This window comes from Macaca fascicularis, chromosome 12 (genome assembly GCF_037993035.2).
Source record: "Macaca fascicularis isolate 582-1 chromosome 12, T2T-MFA8v1.1".
Taxonomy (NCBI): domain Eukaryota; kingdom Metazoa; phylum Chordata; class Mammalia; order Primates; family Cercopithecidae; genus Macaca; species Macaca fascicularis.
Genome location: NC_088386.1, coordinates 66591497 through 66606538, shown reverse-complemented (window position 1 = coordinate 66606538; position 15042 = coordinate 66591497). Strand labels below are relative to the sequence as shown.

General features: G+C 36.2%; 1 protein-coding gene across 6 annotated transcripts in view; it reads left to right on the top strand.

Moving 5' to 3' along the window:
• The window catches only part of TLK1 (tousled like kinase 1), a 168459-nt gene that overhangs the window by 131605 nt on the left and 21812 nt on the right, over nucleotides 1-15042 (top strand). For 5 of the 6 annotated variants that reach the window (XR_012421213.1, XM_074009432.1, XM_045368283.3 and 2 more), the window contains one exon: nucleotides 12979-13076. Coding sequence is in view for 4 of the 6 variants with exons in the window: in XM_074009432.1 (XP_073865533.1) it covers nucleotides 12979-13076 (98 nt within the window). In the remaining 2 variants the exon portion in view is untranslated. Of the gene's footprint in view, nucleotides 1-4863; nucleotides 5122-12978; nucleotides 13077-15042 lie in introns of all 6 variants that reach the window. The other variant, XR_012421212.1, reaches the window with a different exon arrangement.

The following is a 15042-nucleotide window of genomic DNA, read 5'->3' as shown; positions in this document are numbered from 1 at the left end:
CACCTGGCTAATTTTTGTATTTTCAGTAGAGTGAGGGTTTCGTTGTGTTGGCCAGGCTGGTCTCAAACTCCTGGCTTCATGTGATACACCCGCCTTGGCCTCTCAAAGTGCTGGGATTACAGGCATGAGCTGTCACGCCCGGCCAAAATTACATTTTTATGTTGAGTATATTAAAATAACATTCCTTTATCTGTGTCAACTTAAAAATCTTGAGATGATGATATACCATGTCCTTGTAGTGGAGGAATAATTCTTGGACAGACCTCCAAAGTCTTCAGAGTACTCTATTTAAGTACTACCTTTTGGTAAAAAATACTTCATTTTAAAGAGGAAATCTAAAATTCTGTATTATGTTAATTTCATAATGAAATAGCAATTGTAAATAAATAGCAAACTTATTTCTTCGGCTTATCTTTTAATTTGTTGCATGTGTGATGTTTCGATTAGAAGGTGTACATAGGAAAAAGCACTTAGTAATAGTATAAAGGGATAAAACTGAGAAAACACGTTTCTATGTGTTACTGTTGCAAACTTTTAAATAATGTATATCTTTCTACTTGTTTGTAAACTCTGAAATTGTAATCAGTTTATTGTTTTTACAGGTCTTAATTTTAGTTCAAATGATTTCAGAGAAGTAGTAATAACAGAGTAGGTTTTTTTCTCTCAAAATGAAGTTACTGACAGACATAAAATTCTATTTCTTTGACCCAATTTTTTGTGCTTTCTGCTTGTCAGGTTCTTTAAATTTTTTAAATAGGCTGAATTATAGGTAAAATTGAATGAGTGGAGATAGTATCTGTGAAGTTATCTCCATGGGATCGGGTGAGGTAGGACAGAGAAACCCATTCTGATAGCAGCTACTATTACACTGCATACTAATTTGTTTTGGAAATGTTATTAATATGCTGGGGACTCCTACCATTTAATTATAGGGAATAGAAAATTATTATATATAATTTGCATTAGTATCCTTTAATATGCTATATCTGTCTAGGCCAACTGCCCAGAAAGCTTCAACCTAAACTACTTGAACAGTGAATTCAAAAATGATTTATTTTGGTCTTTTTGTTTTTTAAGTAGTTCTATTTTGTTCTATTGCAATTATTGACTGCTTTTCCTGCTCTTTGAGACTTAGTTGACAACTTCAGTCTATTCTCTATAATAGATGGAGCTATAGAACTATCGTAATCGTTCTATGATAATGATAGAACCATGTAAAGGAACTATAGAAGGGAAAAGGGAATTTTTAGTACAGGATGAGTCATAAGTATCTGTGTGCCCACCTAAACTGTTTTTATAATGAGTTCATAAGGGCCTATGCTTGATGTCTCATGTAAAGATTTATCAGTTATTTTCTAACCAGCCTGTGGTGATAAAGGAATACTTAGTGATTCCAAGATGTACTTGAGAGTTTTACTGAAGGGTTATTATTTTCACATGTAATACCAAATTTCAGATTACTCTTTCTAAATGATGACATTTTACATGTGCACCTTATTTTATGAAAATCTGTTATAAAATCTGAAATTGTAAAGCAGTTAAATTCAGAATTAGCTATTTGTATTACAAAAAGTACACTTTGAAAAGGCTTCAAAGGAGGGTTTGTTTTTGTTTTTGGTTGATTGGTTTTAAAGCTTTCCTGGTACTTTGAAAACACTGGTTTCTGTGAAAAACACTTTTCTAACGTAAGGTATACTTAGTGTCCAAATATTATATAGACATTTGTAAAATGTTGTAGAACACTAAACCTTCTAACCTTCGTATTCTCCTCTTTCCCAGTGTTTGACTTCTATATTTTTCGTATTTACTTACTCTTTCCTATAACTATCCCTTCCATAATCTTTTTCCTGCTTTTTTTTTTCTAGCTTTTATCAGATTTACTGAGCAGTCTTAGATTTCTAACTTTATCTTCTTTTTAACTAATTTACAACATAAATTTTCTTTTCTTTGACCTTCATCGTGGAATATTTTGGGGAAATGGATTAACAATAATGCTGAAACATACTCTCATGTCATGAATACCCAGATTTTCTTCTGAGAGACTATTTTGGGTGAGAAGAATGAGTGTATTATAAAGAAAGTGGCCAGTAGTACATACAGGGAACAAAATTAAGCAAGTAATGTCACCTTAGAGCATAAATAGCAGTTGCCTGCTTAGAACTGAGTATTAATTTTTGAGTTATACAATTAAAAAATAATAAGCAATGTTACATGTATACAAATAAGTTATTTGGTATTCTGAAGCACAGTGGGAAAAAAGGTCATTCTGTTTTCTAAAAAAGATTAAACAGACTTTTAACACACACAGGACAGGCTTGAGTCAAAAGAAAAGATATTATCACTTCTGTCTTATCAGCTTCTGGGTTTATTAAGCAGACATGAACTGTACTCCAACTTGTAAGTATACAGCTTCTGCCATAGGCTGGATCTGAATATTTGATGCCCCTTGTATCCTGCACAGGAAATATAACCAGTCAGTTTGTGGTTTAGATTTGGAGCCTGGCATACTTTTGCATTAGCACAGGTGACTCTCTTGCTCTTTGTCCCTTCAATAAATTCTTAACATTAAGCAGAATTAATTATTAGACTAACTTTCTTAGCACTGAAGGACGAAAGTTCATGGAGGAAACCCATGGCATATGGACATTTGAGAATAGACAGGCCTGTTTACTTTTTCTTGAAGTGGATAATTTATGACATGCATTGTGTTTCATAATGATAATCACTATAATTGAAAAGCTAAACTAAAATATGAAAAAGTATGTTTACCTTTGAATAAATCACAAAGTTTAGTTCATATTTTATACTGTTCTTCAGGGTTAGAAAAATAATAAATCCAAACATAGCCTTAGTCTGTTATCCAAAGTGTGATAGAGTAAGGAATGAGAGTCAGGCAGAAACCTCCAAAAGTAAGTACTTGGCTAAAATAAATAGGTGTTGCTAGTTACTACCAAAAAGTAAATGTAAACTTACTTACGGGCTTATTAATTTTTCTCTTCTGAGATTAGGGAAATCACTGTGGAGCATCACTTTTTTTTCCCCTCAACTGTATCAAGAATTCTTTTATCTAATATTTATTGTTTTAGTTGTTCCCAGTTTATGCAGTCGTTGCTCACCCATTTATTAAGTGACTTACTGCCATACTCTGCCTGACACAGGCATAATTCAAATTCCCATTTTAATGGAATTACATATTACTTTTTATAGACTTTGAAGCTTTAACCATTTTTGAGTGAACATTAATTACACCTTTTTGAATGCCCAGATCTATATATACTTCCTCTGGAGTAATACCACCAGTGAGTGACAAAGCCAAAACTTGAACCATTCCCAGTCCTATTTCAATACTGTACCCATGTGATTAATTCCTAGAATTATTTTGTTGTAGACTAATAGTAAGTTGATTCATTGTATTCAGAAAAATTAATTCATTGTGGCTTTCCTTGCATCTCTGTTAAGTACTGGACTGTTTGCTTTTCCCTAAGTTTTTTTTTTTGATGTATTGGGGGGTGAACATACTATTTCATTTTCATTACAGATAAAGGAGAACAGTTTTAAGTTAATTATTTTTCATACACATTCTTTTTCATTCTCTTTCACATATTTTCTTCCTTGGGCATTATGTTAGTGACCATTGTATGAACTACAATATTTCTTTGTTATTAACTAAGTTAATATATTGATTTTCACTCAATTTATTTTTAAAGGTCAGTCAACAAAGACCTTTTAAAAAAAACATTTTTTAATAAAAACTCAAATAATTTTAAAATATATCTTAAGGAATTTTTAGAATAGAACTGTATAATAAAATATATGGAGACTATACAAATTATTCCTGAAAGTATTTCAGAAGGAACAAGTAACTTTTTTAGTTATCATTAATTATATACAGACTTCCCTAGTTATTAATAAAAGCTTGTAGTTGCGAAGAGAGTAATTTCCTATCTTTAAAAAGTTGTTAATTTGAGGCAAAGCTTCTAATGATCCTATTTTATCTACCTGTGCCCATGTGGAGTTGTGGGTTCAAGGAAACCAACCAAAAACCTGCTGGCTCTTATAGTTGATCAGGTTTTGATATCTGTCTCTGATAAATTCAAATTATGGGGAAACAATTTATCTTTGTGATTCAGAAGCTCTGCTAGGTTGATTATATAGTCAGATCTTTATTCTGGAGTTGAAGAAAAAGGTACGGATTTGCTTTCAAGGATTGTCACTAAATTAACACATAAAACTAAAAATAAAATACAATCCCTGCAAAATTAAATTCCTTGAAATGTCCATATTTTTAAAAAGATACAAGTTACTAGTCATAATACCCCAGACTGATGAGTAAATGAGAATTTTGAAAGTTATTAGGTTCAGTAACTATGTCTTGAGACTACTGCAGCTCAAGTTTGTGATATGAACAACATGTGGGTATGTTACTCTTTATTTTCTTGTCTTCAAATTTTTTTGTCTTCTTGATTTTAAATATTTGATTAGTTGGAGAGAATGTGTTTAGAAAGTGTGACATCTCAGTATGGAGTATTAAATAGTGTAGTAGGGATTGGCTTTAATGTGTGTGTTTTGGTATGTGTGTGTGTGTGAGTGCATTTGACTTATGAGCCCTGAATATAAGTGCTAGAGTTTTATTTGAAAAACATAACCAATTTGTAATTGAAACAGGATTAGTCAAGAATCATCAGCACCAACACAAATGTATCTTTGCAGACCGAAGGAATCAGCTAAACAATTTACAGTCATCTCAATCTCTACTAAAACAAAAATCACATCCAACATGCCACCTGACACCATTTCTTTCTCTCTCTCTCCTTTGCTCCTTGCGATGTGGCATTCATCTCTCCTTGTGCCTCCGTTCTGAAGAGATAACAGTATAGCAACAACTCTGCCACTGAAATCCTGTTCTCTGATCGATATTGGCACCTGCAAAGAGAAACAACCAGTAACAGGCAGCAGCAGCATCAGTATTAATCTTCCATGATGAAATCTTTACAGGTCAAGAACAAGTACACAGCTCTTTTCTCACTCCTTCACAGTGGACCATGCAACTAGTTGAAATGGAAGACAATGGATTGTCTACAAGCCTTTTGAACAGTGGAGAATACAGGGCGTTGGCTTTAGGTGAATTGACCCCCAAATATTCTTGAAGTTTGGTGTCCCCATTGGTCTTTCTTTCTAGAACACCATTGTCATCTGACTTATCAAACCCTTAGTATGACCACAAAGAATAAGTTTGCATATGTGACATTTTTTGTCACTTTAGGTTTGAATGAAAATAATGAGCAGTATAATGCTAGAGGGCTTAATCTTTAAACCTATTGTTCATCTTTATATTTATAGCCATGACTGGAAGAAATCTTCTAGGAATTCTCTCAGTTAAAGCCAACTACATTGTACATGATGTTTCCGTAGAACCTGACACAGGATGCTGCTTGTGTAGGCAGTTTTCAGTGGAATTCTGGGAAAAGTACACTATACTAGAAAAAGTCGTGATTAAGCCCATGAAGAATGTTGAAAGATTCCTGATTTCTTGGTGTGTGTGTGTGTGTGTGTGTGTGCGCGCGTGTGCAAGAAAGGTGCCAAGAAGAGTGCTGGAATTCTAACTTTACAATTTGTCCTTACTACTATTTTCCATTTAAAAATGAGTAGTTGTCCTAAAAAGATGACTGTGGTGAGAGAACATTAAATAGCTGTAGATGGGAAAACTCATTAGTGTTTACGTTCTTATCTCTTACTCACATTTGGACCTACAAACTATCCTGGCTCTATTTTTCCCTATTTATAATCACACAACCTTAACTTGGTAGTAGATAATGTTCAGCTACCAAAATGAAAATGTAGAGGTAAAAGGTGTTTTACTTCCCGTGTGTGTGTGTGTGTGTGTGTGTGTGTGCGTGTGTGTGTGTGTGTGTGTGTGTGTGTGTGTGTGTGTGTTCGCCCAGGCTGGAGTGCGGTGGCACAATCTTGGCTTACTGCAACCTCCACCTCCCAGTTTCAAGAGATTCTCCTGCTTCAGCCTCCTGAATAGCTGGGATTACAGGTGTGCGCTATCATGCCTGGCTAATTTTTATATGTATTTTTTAGTAGAGATGAGGTTTCACCATGTTGGTCAGGCTGGTCTGGAACTCCTGACCTTGTGATCTGCCCGCCTCAGCCTCCCAAAGTGTTGGGATTACAGGCATGAGTCACCGTGCCTGACCCACAGTGTTTAGTATTAATCCTGTTGTTATACAGGCAATGGAATTTAAAACATTTTGGAAAGAATCTTAGAAATCATGTTAGCCATCAGCAGGGTTTGTAATTCAGATCTGTAAATTCAGTTCAGAGATAACTTTCACAAAAAAGAGAAAACAGTTGTTTGGCTACCAGCCCTTCCCAATCATAACTGTAAATCCATGCCATATGCATTATGAGTCTGTAGAAGACTAGGTTTAAAAGGAAGCAGAGCCAGGCGTGGTGGCTCATGCCTGTAATCCCAGCACTTTGGGAGGCAGAGGCCAGAGGAGTGCTTCAGCCCAGGAGTTGGAAATCTTGTCTCTACCAAAAAAAAAAAAAAAGTCGAGGCGGGGAAGCAGAAACGAAAACTGGAAGAAGGACTGCAGTACACTACACGAAGGCATCGCACCAGTGTGTGCTCAGGCTTGGTGTCAGCCCCTTGGTTAGTGTGGAACATTACAGAATTTCACTCCTATAATACAGCAGCTGTAAATATTTTTAAGACAAGTGTGCTAGATATTTAAATTTTGCCAATCAGTTGAATTCTTAAACATTTATTTGATGCTGGGGAGGTAGTTTTTGTTTTGTTTTGTTATAATAGAGGAACTGACAGAATTAAAACCTGCCTATTTTAACAGTCATTCCAAGTTATGGGTATTAATGTACATATTTATGCATTTGAAGGGAGAATAAACCATTACCCCCTCCACACACACCCAGAAAAACAGGAAATGAAGTGTGTAGAGAGCAAAACATTGAGTAAAGGTACTAATTTTCTAAGCTAGTTGAACACACCTGAGGTGATACAGTATGCTCTCATCAGTAATAAGCCACTTTAGTGATTGGGGATGGGAGTGGAGGGAACACTTATATAATTAGGAAAGAAAGCCGCCAGTATTTAATGATCTTTGTCTTTTCTCATTCTCCTACCCTTCTCCCCAGTCTACACAATTATTCTCAAACAAAAATATGATTATGGTGCAATAGTTTCAAAATTCAGACCTGCTTTGTCTAGGTGGTTATTTTGATTGGTTGGTTGGTTGGCTGGCTTTTACTTTTATTGGTTCATATCTCACACATTCATATTTAGGATATGGGAAAGCATATAATATGGTGACATAATAAGGATAAATTCGAAATAAATTGCTAATTTTCTCAATTGTTTTTTTGCACTGCCCTTTGTTTTTAATTAGCTTTTTTTTTTTTTTTTTAAATCAGTCTCGCTGTGTCACCAAGGCTGGAGTGCAGTGGCACAATCTGGGCTCACTGCAACCTCCATCTCCTGGGTTCAAGCGATTCTCCTGCCTCAGCCTTCCAAGTACCTGGGACTACAGGCTCCTGCCACCATGCCCGGCTGATTTATATATTTTTACTAGAGACGCGGTTTCACTATGTTGGCCAGGCTGGTCTCAAACTCCTGACCTCGTGAGCCGCCCACCTCGGCCTCCTGAAGTGCTGGGATTATAAGCATGAACCACTGCACCCGGCCCTTAATTAGATTTTAATAGTGCCTTTTGTTAATCTCACCTTTTGCTTTCTTGGTGGTAAACTTTTAGAATGGCATTATAAATAGTTTGTGAAATTAAAATTTAATTTTTTTAGGACTTAGAGATGTTAACTTTTAAGGGATTAATATTGTTCACATTACTAAAGTAAATTTGGTGTTAAATTGTGTTTTTGTTTTTGTTTTTTTTTTCTGAGACGGAGTCTCACTCTGTCATCCAGGCTGGCTGGAGTGCGTGATGTGATCTTGGCTCACTGCAACCTTGGTCTCCTGGGTTATAGTGATTCTTGTGCCTCATCCTCCCGAGTAGCTGGGGTTGCAGGCAAGCGCCATCATGTCCAGCTAATCTTTGTATTTTTAGTAGTGAAAGGGTTTCGCCATGTTGGCCAGGCTGGTCTCGAACTCATGACCTCAGGTGATCCACCAGCCTCGGTTTCCCAAAGTGCCGTGATTACAAGCGTGAGCCACCGCACCTAGCTGGTGTTAAAACCTCATTCTGAACTGATTTTCTTAATCAAGTAGTATTGTTATGGTGACTAGACTGTTCCAAGCTATATTCTTCTACCAACTCCCATAGGTTATAGGCACGCTGAGAATAATACATCAATATACTTCCTATTTTATCTTGGCTTTATGAGAAGGCAGTTCTTAGAAATTGAGTTTTTTGGTAGAGAGAATATGTAACATGTATTCAGGATTTGCTAAATAACTTTAAACTAGCAAGTTTAATTTTTTCAGGAAATGTATTGGCTTTACATATAAAAATGTGTTTTATAACTTTTTAAGCCTTATAGTTTTAATGCCTACCATATTTCACTTTTTAATAATTGCCTTTTGAAAAAAAATGCCATTATGAGAAATGTTCCAAAATACTCCAGATTCATCTGCCATTTTCTTTTCTTTTTTAAAAACATCTCCCTCACATAGGAACCACCTATCATTTTTAACCTGGAATTTTACAGAAATTCTGCATTGCTGCAGCCTACATTTGGCTTATAGACTTGAGCCAGAGGAATATTAAGTTGCCATTAGAGACTTTGATTACAAATAGAAAGCATTTCTATGCTGAAGATCTGGTGAGGGACAAAGTCTTCTAGTGAAGTTGCTGTGGGATTTATCCGTACACATTTATTTTTTAATTTTAATTGTTAGAAGGTAGTGTTTTTTGCAGATTACTTAAACAATGAGACAGTGTTGAGATCTGTTGTATACCTGTCTGACTTGGCTTTTTATGTGAGAGTATTAGATTTTATTTTAAAATACTGTTAAAATAGCTATAGTATGTATTGTTAAATTTTCCATTGTATTTTTTGTTTAAACAGAAAAGAGCCATGTCCTTTTATTGTGTATTTAATTGCCAAACCTACCTCTCTCTTTAATACACTCTGTTCTTATTTATGTCTCTTCATTGTAATAGCCTACAGAGACCAGTTCATTTCTGGAGATGCTATTTGTCTCTTTGTTTCTTCTAGATTTTCTCTGCTTTCGTTAACTGCTCAACTAGTGTATGAATTCAGGACTGAAACTTGGTGTTCTTACTAAGCACAACTTAGCTGATTGGATTGTCTCCTTTCAGTCTACTCATCTGGCCTAGTTTTGCTATGAGTTTGAGGATTCTATTCTGTGATGAATTCAGATCAATTGTAAGCCTAGTTAATCCTGTCTTCTCCTGAACCCTTGGAAAAAGAGTAATTCTGAGGATGGCCCAGAGGTTAATGTCAGTCTCAGGCAAGGAGAATGTAGGCTACTGTATAGATCTTTGGAAATGATCTGTAGCAAAGATAAGTTAGTTGTTCAAACTATTGTACCCTGGGCCAAACCAAAACTGGGCCTTGCCCCATTCTCTGAGGACAAGGTGCTAGGTAGTACTGCCCTAGCATTTACCTACAAGTATGTGTGTTGGCCATAACAAAATACCAGACTGGGCACCTAAACAACAGAAATTTGTTCTAGAAGTCCATGACAAGATCAGGCAGAGTTTGGTTTTGGGTAAGGGCTCTCTTGCTGGCTTGCAGATAGCCACCCTCTCACTTTGTCCTCACATGGCCTTTTCTCTGTGCTCCTTGGATGGGGGTGGGGGGACCTTTCTTCTCATAAGGCCACTAATCCCATCATGAAGGCCCCATAACCTAATCCAACCCTGAGTACCTCCCAAAGGCCTCATCTTCAAATGCTGCCCTGTTAGGGAATAAGGGCTTCAATACATGAATTTTGGGGGAACACAGACATTCAGCCCATCACAATATATGTACTTTTTCTTAGTGGAATTTTTAGAGTAGCAGAGTTACCTTTCCCCCAGAAGTGTGTCAGTTTGCTTGAAGTCTAAGATACTGCGATATACTAAGTTACAAGATGAAAGACAAATATATTTCACTGAGTATGGTGGGTTTATATCTATCTATATAAAACATAGTTTCTTCCCTTGACATTTCCTTCTAAATACCCAGAATCCATCTTTTTTTCTTTCTCTAGTGCTACTGACATTTTGTTTTTCTTCCAGTAAACTTAACAATTCAAATGGAATAAAACTTGCTTGTGCTTTTATTTTGTAAGATTTTTATGGGACGTATTTGTCATGTTATTAGAGGCAAAAAAAAAAAAAAAAAAAAAAAAGCTTGCTTTAATTTGCTGATACAAACATACATTTTACTTTAACAAGTATTTATTTTGTAATATTGATTACTACCATTGTATAGACATCTGAAGGTTATAAAACAAATGTAATTTTGTTCCTCAGCAACCTATTTGAATCTTGTAACATACATTTATGACTCAATAAAATTTAGCTTTTATAAATTCACTATTGAGATAGTCTCCCCATGCCACAATTTCAAATAAAGGTTAAAACAAGTATTTATTCTAATAGGCTTTTCACAATTTTATCAGATTATTTAAACTTTCACCAGCCTACCAAATGTTGAGTAGCTTCCTACATGTATGACAGTCAAATTAAGTTCTTGAGCAGCAAATGTTAGTAATATGCAGGGGAAAAGTCGTTGCTTTCTAGATTCTAGTCTAGATTAGAACTGAATCTAGATTCTAGATTTCTAGTGTAAATTAAATTCTTTCATACTCCTGGGTAAACCTATATGGCCAGTTTCTTATCTATTTTAGATGGCTAAACTATGATAACTAAGCCATGTTTTGAGTTTTTTGTCTCAAAGCTTTAAAATTTACTTCCTGTTTTTATAATGAAACTTTATTGAATCTCCTAAGGTATGATTTTTTAAAATTAAAATTAAAAATATATGTGACTGAAGCTATTAATGAGGAAATTTCAGTTAAATTAAGACAATCTATGTAGTGTACCTATTTTAGAAAATCTCCCAATAATTCTAGAAAGATTTATCTTCGTTTGAATTTATTTTGAAATGTTCTGTTTGCCATGTAATATCAAATGTGCATTAAATGTCTCTGCAACAAGTAGTGGTTGAATTTCATTTTAAAATAATAAAAGTAACCTTAAGATAGAGATATAATTTGTTTTTTCCTCTTAATGCTTAAAATATTCCTCTGAATTTCTGTCTTAGGTACCGTTGTAATAAGCTGTATACCTCTACTATCTGTCTTTGAATGAAATGATAATATTTATATTTTCAAAGTAAATTTCAGAGTTATATTTTGTGGTAAAGAATTTTTTATATCAAAAGATAAATTACTAAAAGAAAACAAAGGAGCTGATGAAATATTTAAATGCATTATTCAGAAAAAACTTCTGTTCCATGTGGTCTAGATTTACGATTCTAGTGGGTACACATTATGCCAAGGTGATCTGTATTTCTTTACTTCAAAATTATGTACTAAAAATATTCTAACCTGGGCATGGTGGCTCACACCTGTAATCCCAACACTTTGGGAGGCTGAAACAGGAGGATCCCTTGAACTCAGGAGTTCCCTAGCCTGGGCAACATAGTGAGACCCCATCTCTTAAAAAAAAAAAAAATGGTGTGGTGGTGCATGCCTGTGGTCCTAACTACTTGGGAGGCTGAGGCAGGAGGATTGCTTGAGCCTGGGAGGTCAAGGCTAAGGTGCGCTGTGATCATGCCACTGCGCTCCAGCTGGGTGACAGAGTGAAGAAAGAAATTGGCCTAGAAATTTTCACTGAAACCTGGCACAGGCTTATCCTTTTTTTTTTTTTTTTTTTGCTGGCCAGTGGTGGGGGGTGGAGAGTGGGGATGGAGTTTCCCTCTTGTTGCCCAGGCTGAAGTGCAATGGTGTGATCTCAGCTCACTGCAACCTCCGCCTCCCAGGTTCAAGCAATTCTCCTGCCTCAGCCTCCCGAGCAGCTGGGATTACAGGCATGTGCCACCATGCCTGGCTAATTTTGTATTTTTAGTAGAGACGGGGTTTCTCCATGTTGGTCAGGCTGGTCTCGCACTCCCGACCTCAGGTGATCCGCCCGCCTTGGCCTCCCAAAGTCCAAAGTGCTAGGATTACAGGTGTGAGCCAGTGCACCCAGCTCTAGTCTTACCCATTTTTATAGTAGTATTCAAATTTGTATTGACAAAGGGGTGTGTGTGTGTGTGTGTGTGTGTGTGTGTGTGTGTGAATGAATGAATGACGAGTGATATGTGTACTTGTTTTGGTGGCTAGTCTAAAAGTTGTGTATTTTAAGACAAAAATGTATTTGTCACAATATTTATATTGATTATTAAATTTTTTTAAGATTCATTTACTTCTGCTCTGATACCTTAGGGTCTGCTACAGCAATCTATAAATTTTTTGTTGTAATATCTCTTTAGGATTGCAGTGAGATCCAAGTGAGTGGTCAATTTGTGTGTGTGTGTGTGTATGTATGTATTTGTACTCCAAATGCTGTAAGGTGTAGGAAGAATCATTCTGATTTTTTCTTTCTTCCTCTTTTAACTATTATAAAATATTTTCATTTTATTTGTTTTCTACTAGTAAATTATTCCTTCTTAAATTAAAATTTGCATGGACTAGAAATAGCTCATTTTATGTTATGTCAGTTTTCAACTACCTTACAGTATACACATTATAAAAACAGATTTCTTATAGTACAGAATACAACCCAGCATCTGATTAGGTATAGATTTTCATGTGGAGGATGTTTTCTTGAAATAGATTTTTGCCTTATCTCATTCCATCTTTTGGGCATTGAAAAGAGCACTTTGGTCTTTTAACTCTATAATATACTATTCTTCCCATCACTGTAAAAAATTGATGCATGGGTAAAAATATCTTTTTTATATTGCAAATAAATTGAGCTTGTTATAGTCCCCTCTCTTCATTTTCAGGAAGAGGCAGAAATCCAGGCAGAACTTGAACGTTTGGAAAGAGTCAGAAATCTTCACATACGTGAGCTGAAAAGAATAAACAATGAAGATAATTCACAGTAAGTCATTATTTGCACTTCACAGTTTTATATTATTAAAACTCCTCCTCCCCTCCCCGCCCCGTAGAGAGCGTAAACACAATATTTCCTTCTTGGGTTGTCTCATCGTACTTAGAAAAGATCCAAAGTCATTCCCATGGCTTGGAAGGCCTTTTATGATCTGGTCCTGGGCCACCTAACTGTCCTCACTTCTCTTAAACATGTCAAGGGCATTCCCATCTCAGTGCGCTTTTGTGCTTACCATTTTCCTCCGCCTGGATGTTCCTCCTCTAAACACCTAATTGGCTTAATTACTTATCTCACTCCAAATGTTCTTTAGAAAGGCCATTCTTAGACCACCGTATTTAAAATAGTAGTCCCTAGCCAGGCCCAGTGTTGCTCACCTGTAGTTCTAGCTACTCAGGAGGCTAAGGTAGGAGGATTGCTTTGGCCAGGAGTTCAAAACCAGCCTCGTCAACATAGTGAGACCCCCATTTCTTAAAAAAAAAAAAAAAAACCAATCTCTGCCTCTTCATATCCTCTTTTAGTATTGTTACCTTGCTTTACATTTTCACAATGTTGATCACTATCTGAAATTATAAATTTATTTTGTAGTTATTGTCTCCTCCCTCTAGAATGTAAGCTTCATGAGTGCAAGGACTTGGTTTTGTTCTTGCTGTATCCATAAAGCCTAGACCAGTGCCTGACATATGGCAGGCACTTAACAAATATTTGAATACCAAAGTTAATGTTATAGTAGTGAAGGAGAAATTATTTCAACCAAAAGTATTTCAGTAAGCCATGTGTCCCACATTATGCAAGAATTGGGAGAGAAATGGAAAAGTAGAAGTTACAGTCTGTATTCTTAATCGGTTGTCAGAATGAGTGCCATAGACAGTACATGTTGAAGCAATTGAAAGAAAAGAAAATATCTGTGGGCTTGTGGGAGCTTCATGAAAAAGATAGAAATTGAGCAAGACGTAGAAGTAGAAATTAAGCAAGGTACTACTTGGATTTAGCTGATGTAAAAGAGAGGAAAGGTTTCTGTTTACACTTCATCTTTAAGACTATTCATGTAGTTTAAAGCTTCATGAGTTAATACAAGTATCAGAATAGGAAGTGGCCAATTTCTGAGTGAAATAAAATCTTGCTTAGAAAGGCCTTCTTGTGATGTCTATGTATGTGTGTAATTCAGAAATACACAGATCATTCCATTGTGTGCAGGGAAAGAAATAATATAGTTATGGAATAACCTAAATTATGTCAGATTAAAATTCTAATGAAAGCCAGATGTGCTGGCTTACGCCTGTAATCCTTGCACTTTGGGAGGCCAATGCAAGCAAATTACTTGAGCCCAGGAGTCGAAAACGAGCCTGAGCAAGGTGGAAAAACCCTGTCTCTACAAAAAATACAAAACTTAGCAGGGAATGGTGGCATGCACCTGTTGTCGCAGCTACTTGGCAGACTGAGGTGGGAGGATCGCCTGAGCCTGGGATGTTGAGCCTGCAGTGAGCCTAGATTGCACTCCAGCCTGAGTGATAAAGTGAGACTTTGTCTCAAAAAAAAAAAAAAAAAAAAGGCCAGGGGCCAGGTGTGGTGGCTCACGCCTGTAATCCCAGCACTTTGGGAGGCTGAGGTGGGCGGATCACTTGAGGTTAGGAGTTCGAGACCAGCCTGGCCAACATGGTGAAACCCTATCTCTACTAAAAATAAAAAAACTAGCCGGGCATTGTGGTGGGCACCTGTAATCCCAGCTAGTTGGGAGGGCTGAGGCAGGAGAATCACTTGAACCCAAGAGGCGGAGGTTGCGCCACGGCACTCCAGCCTGGGCAACAGAGCAAGACTCTGTCAAAAAAGAAAGTGAGACTCTGTCTAAAAAAGAAAATCTAATAGAGCATATGGTACAAAACTAATTTAAGACTAACTGTTCTGAAAATTACATTTCAAATTTTGTGGATCTGACTTACATTGATGAAAATAAAATCAA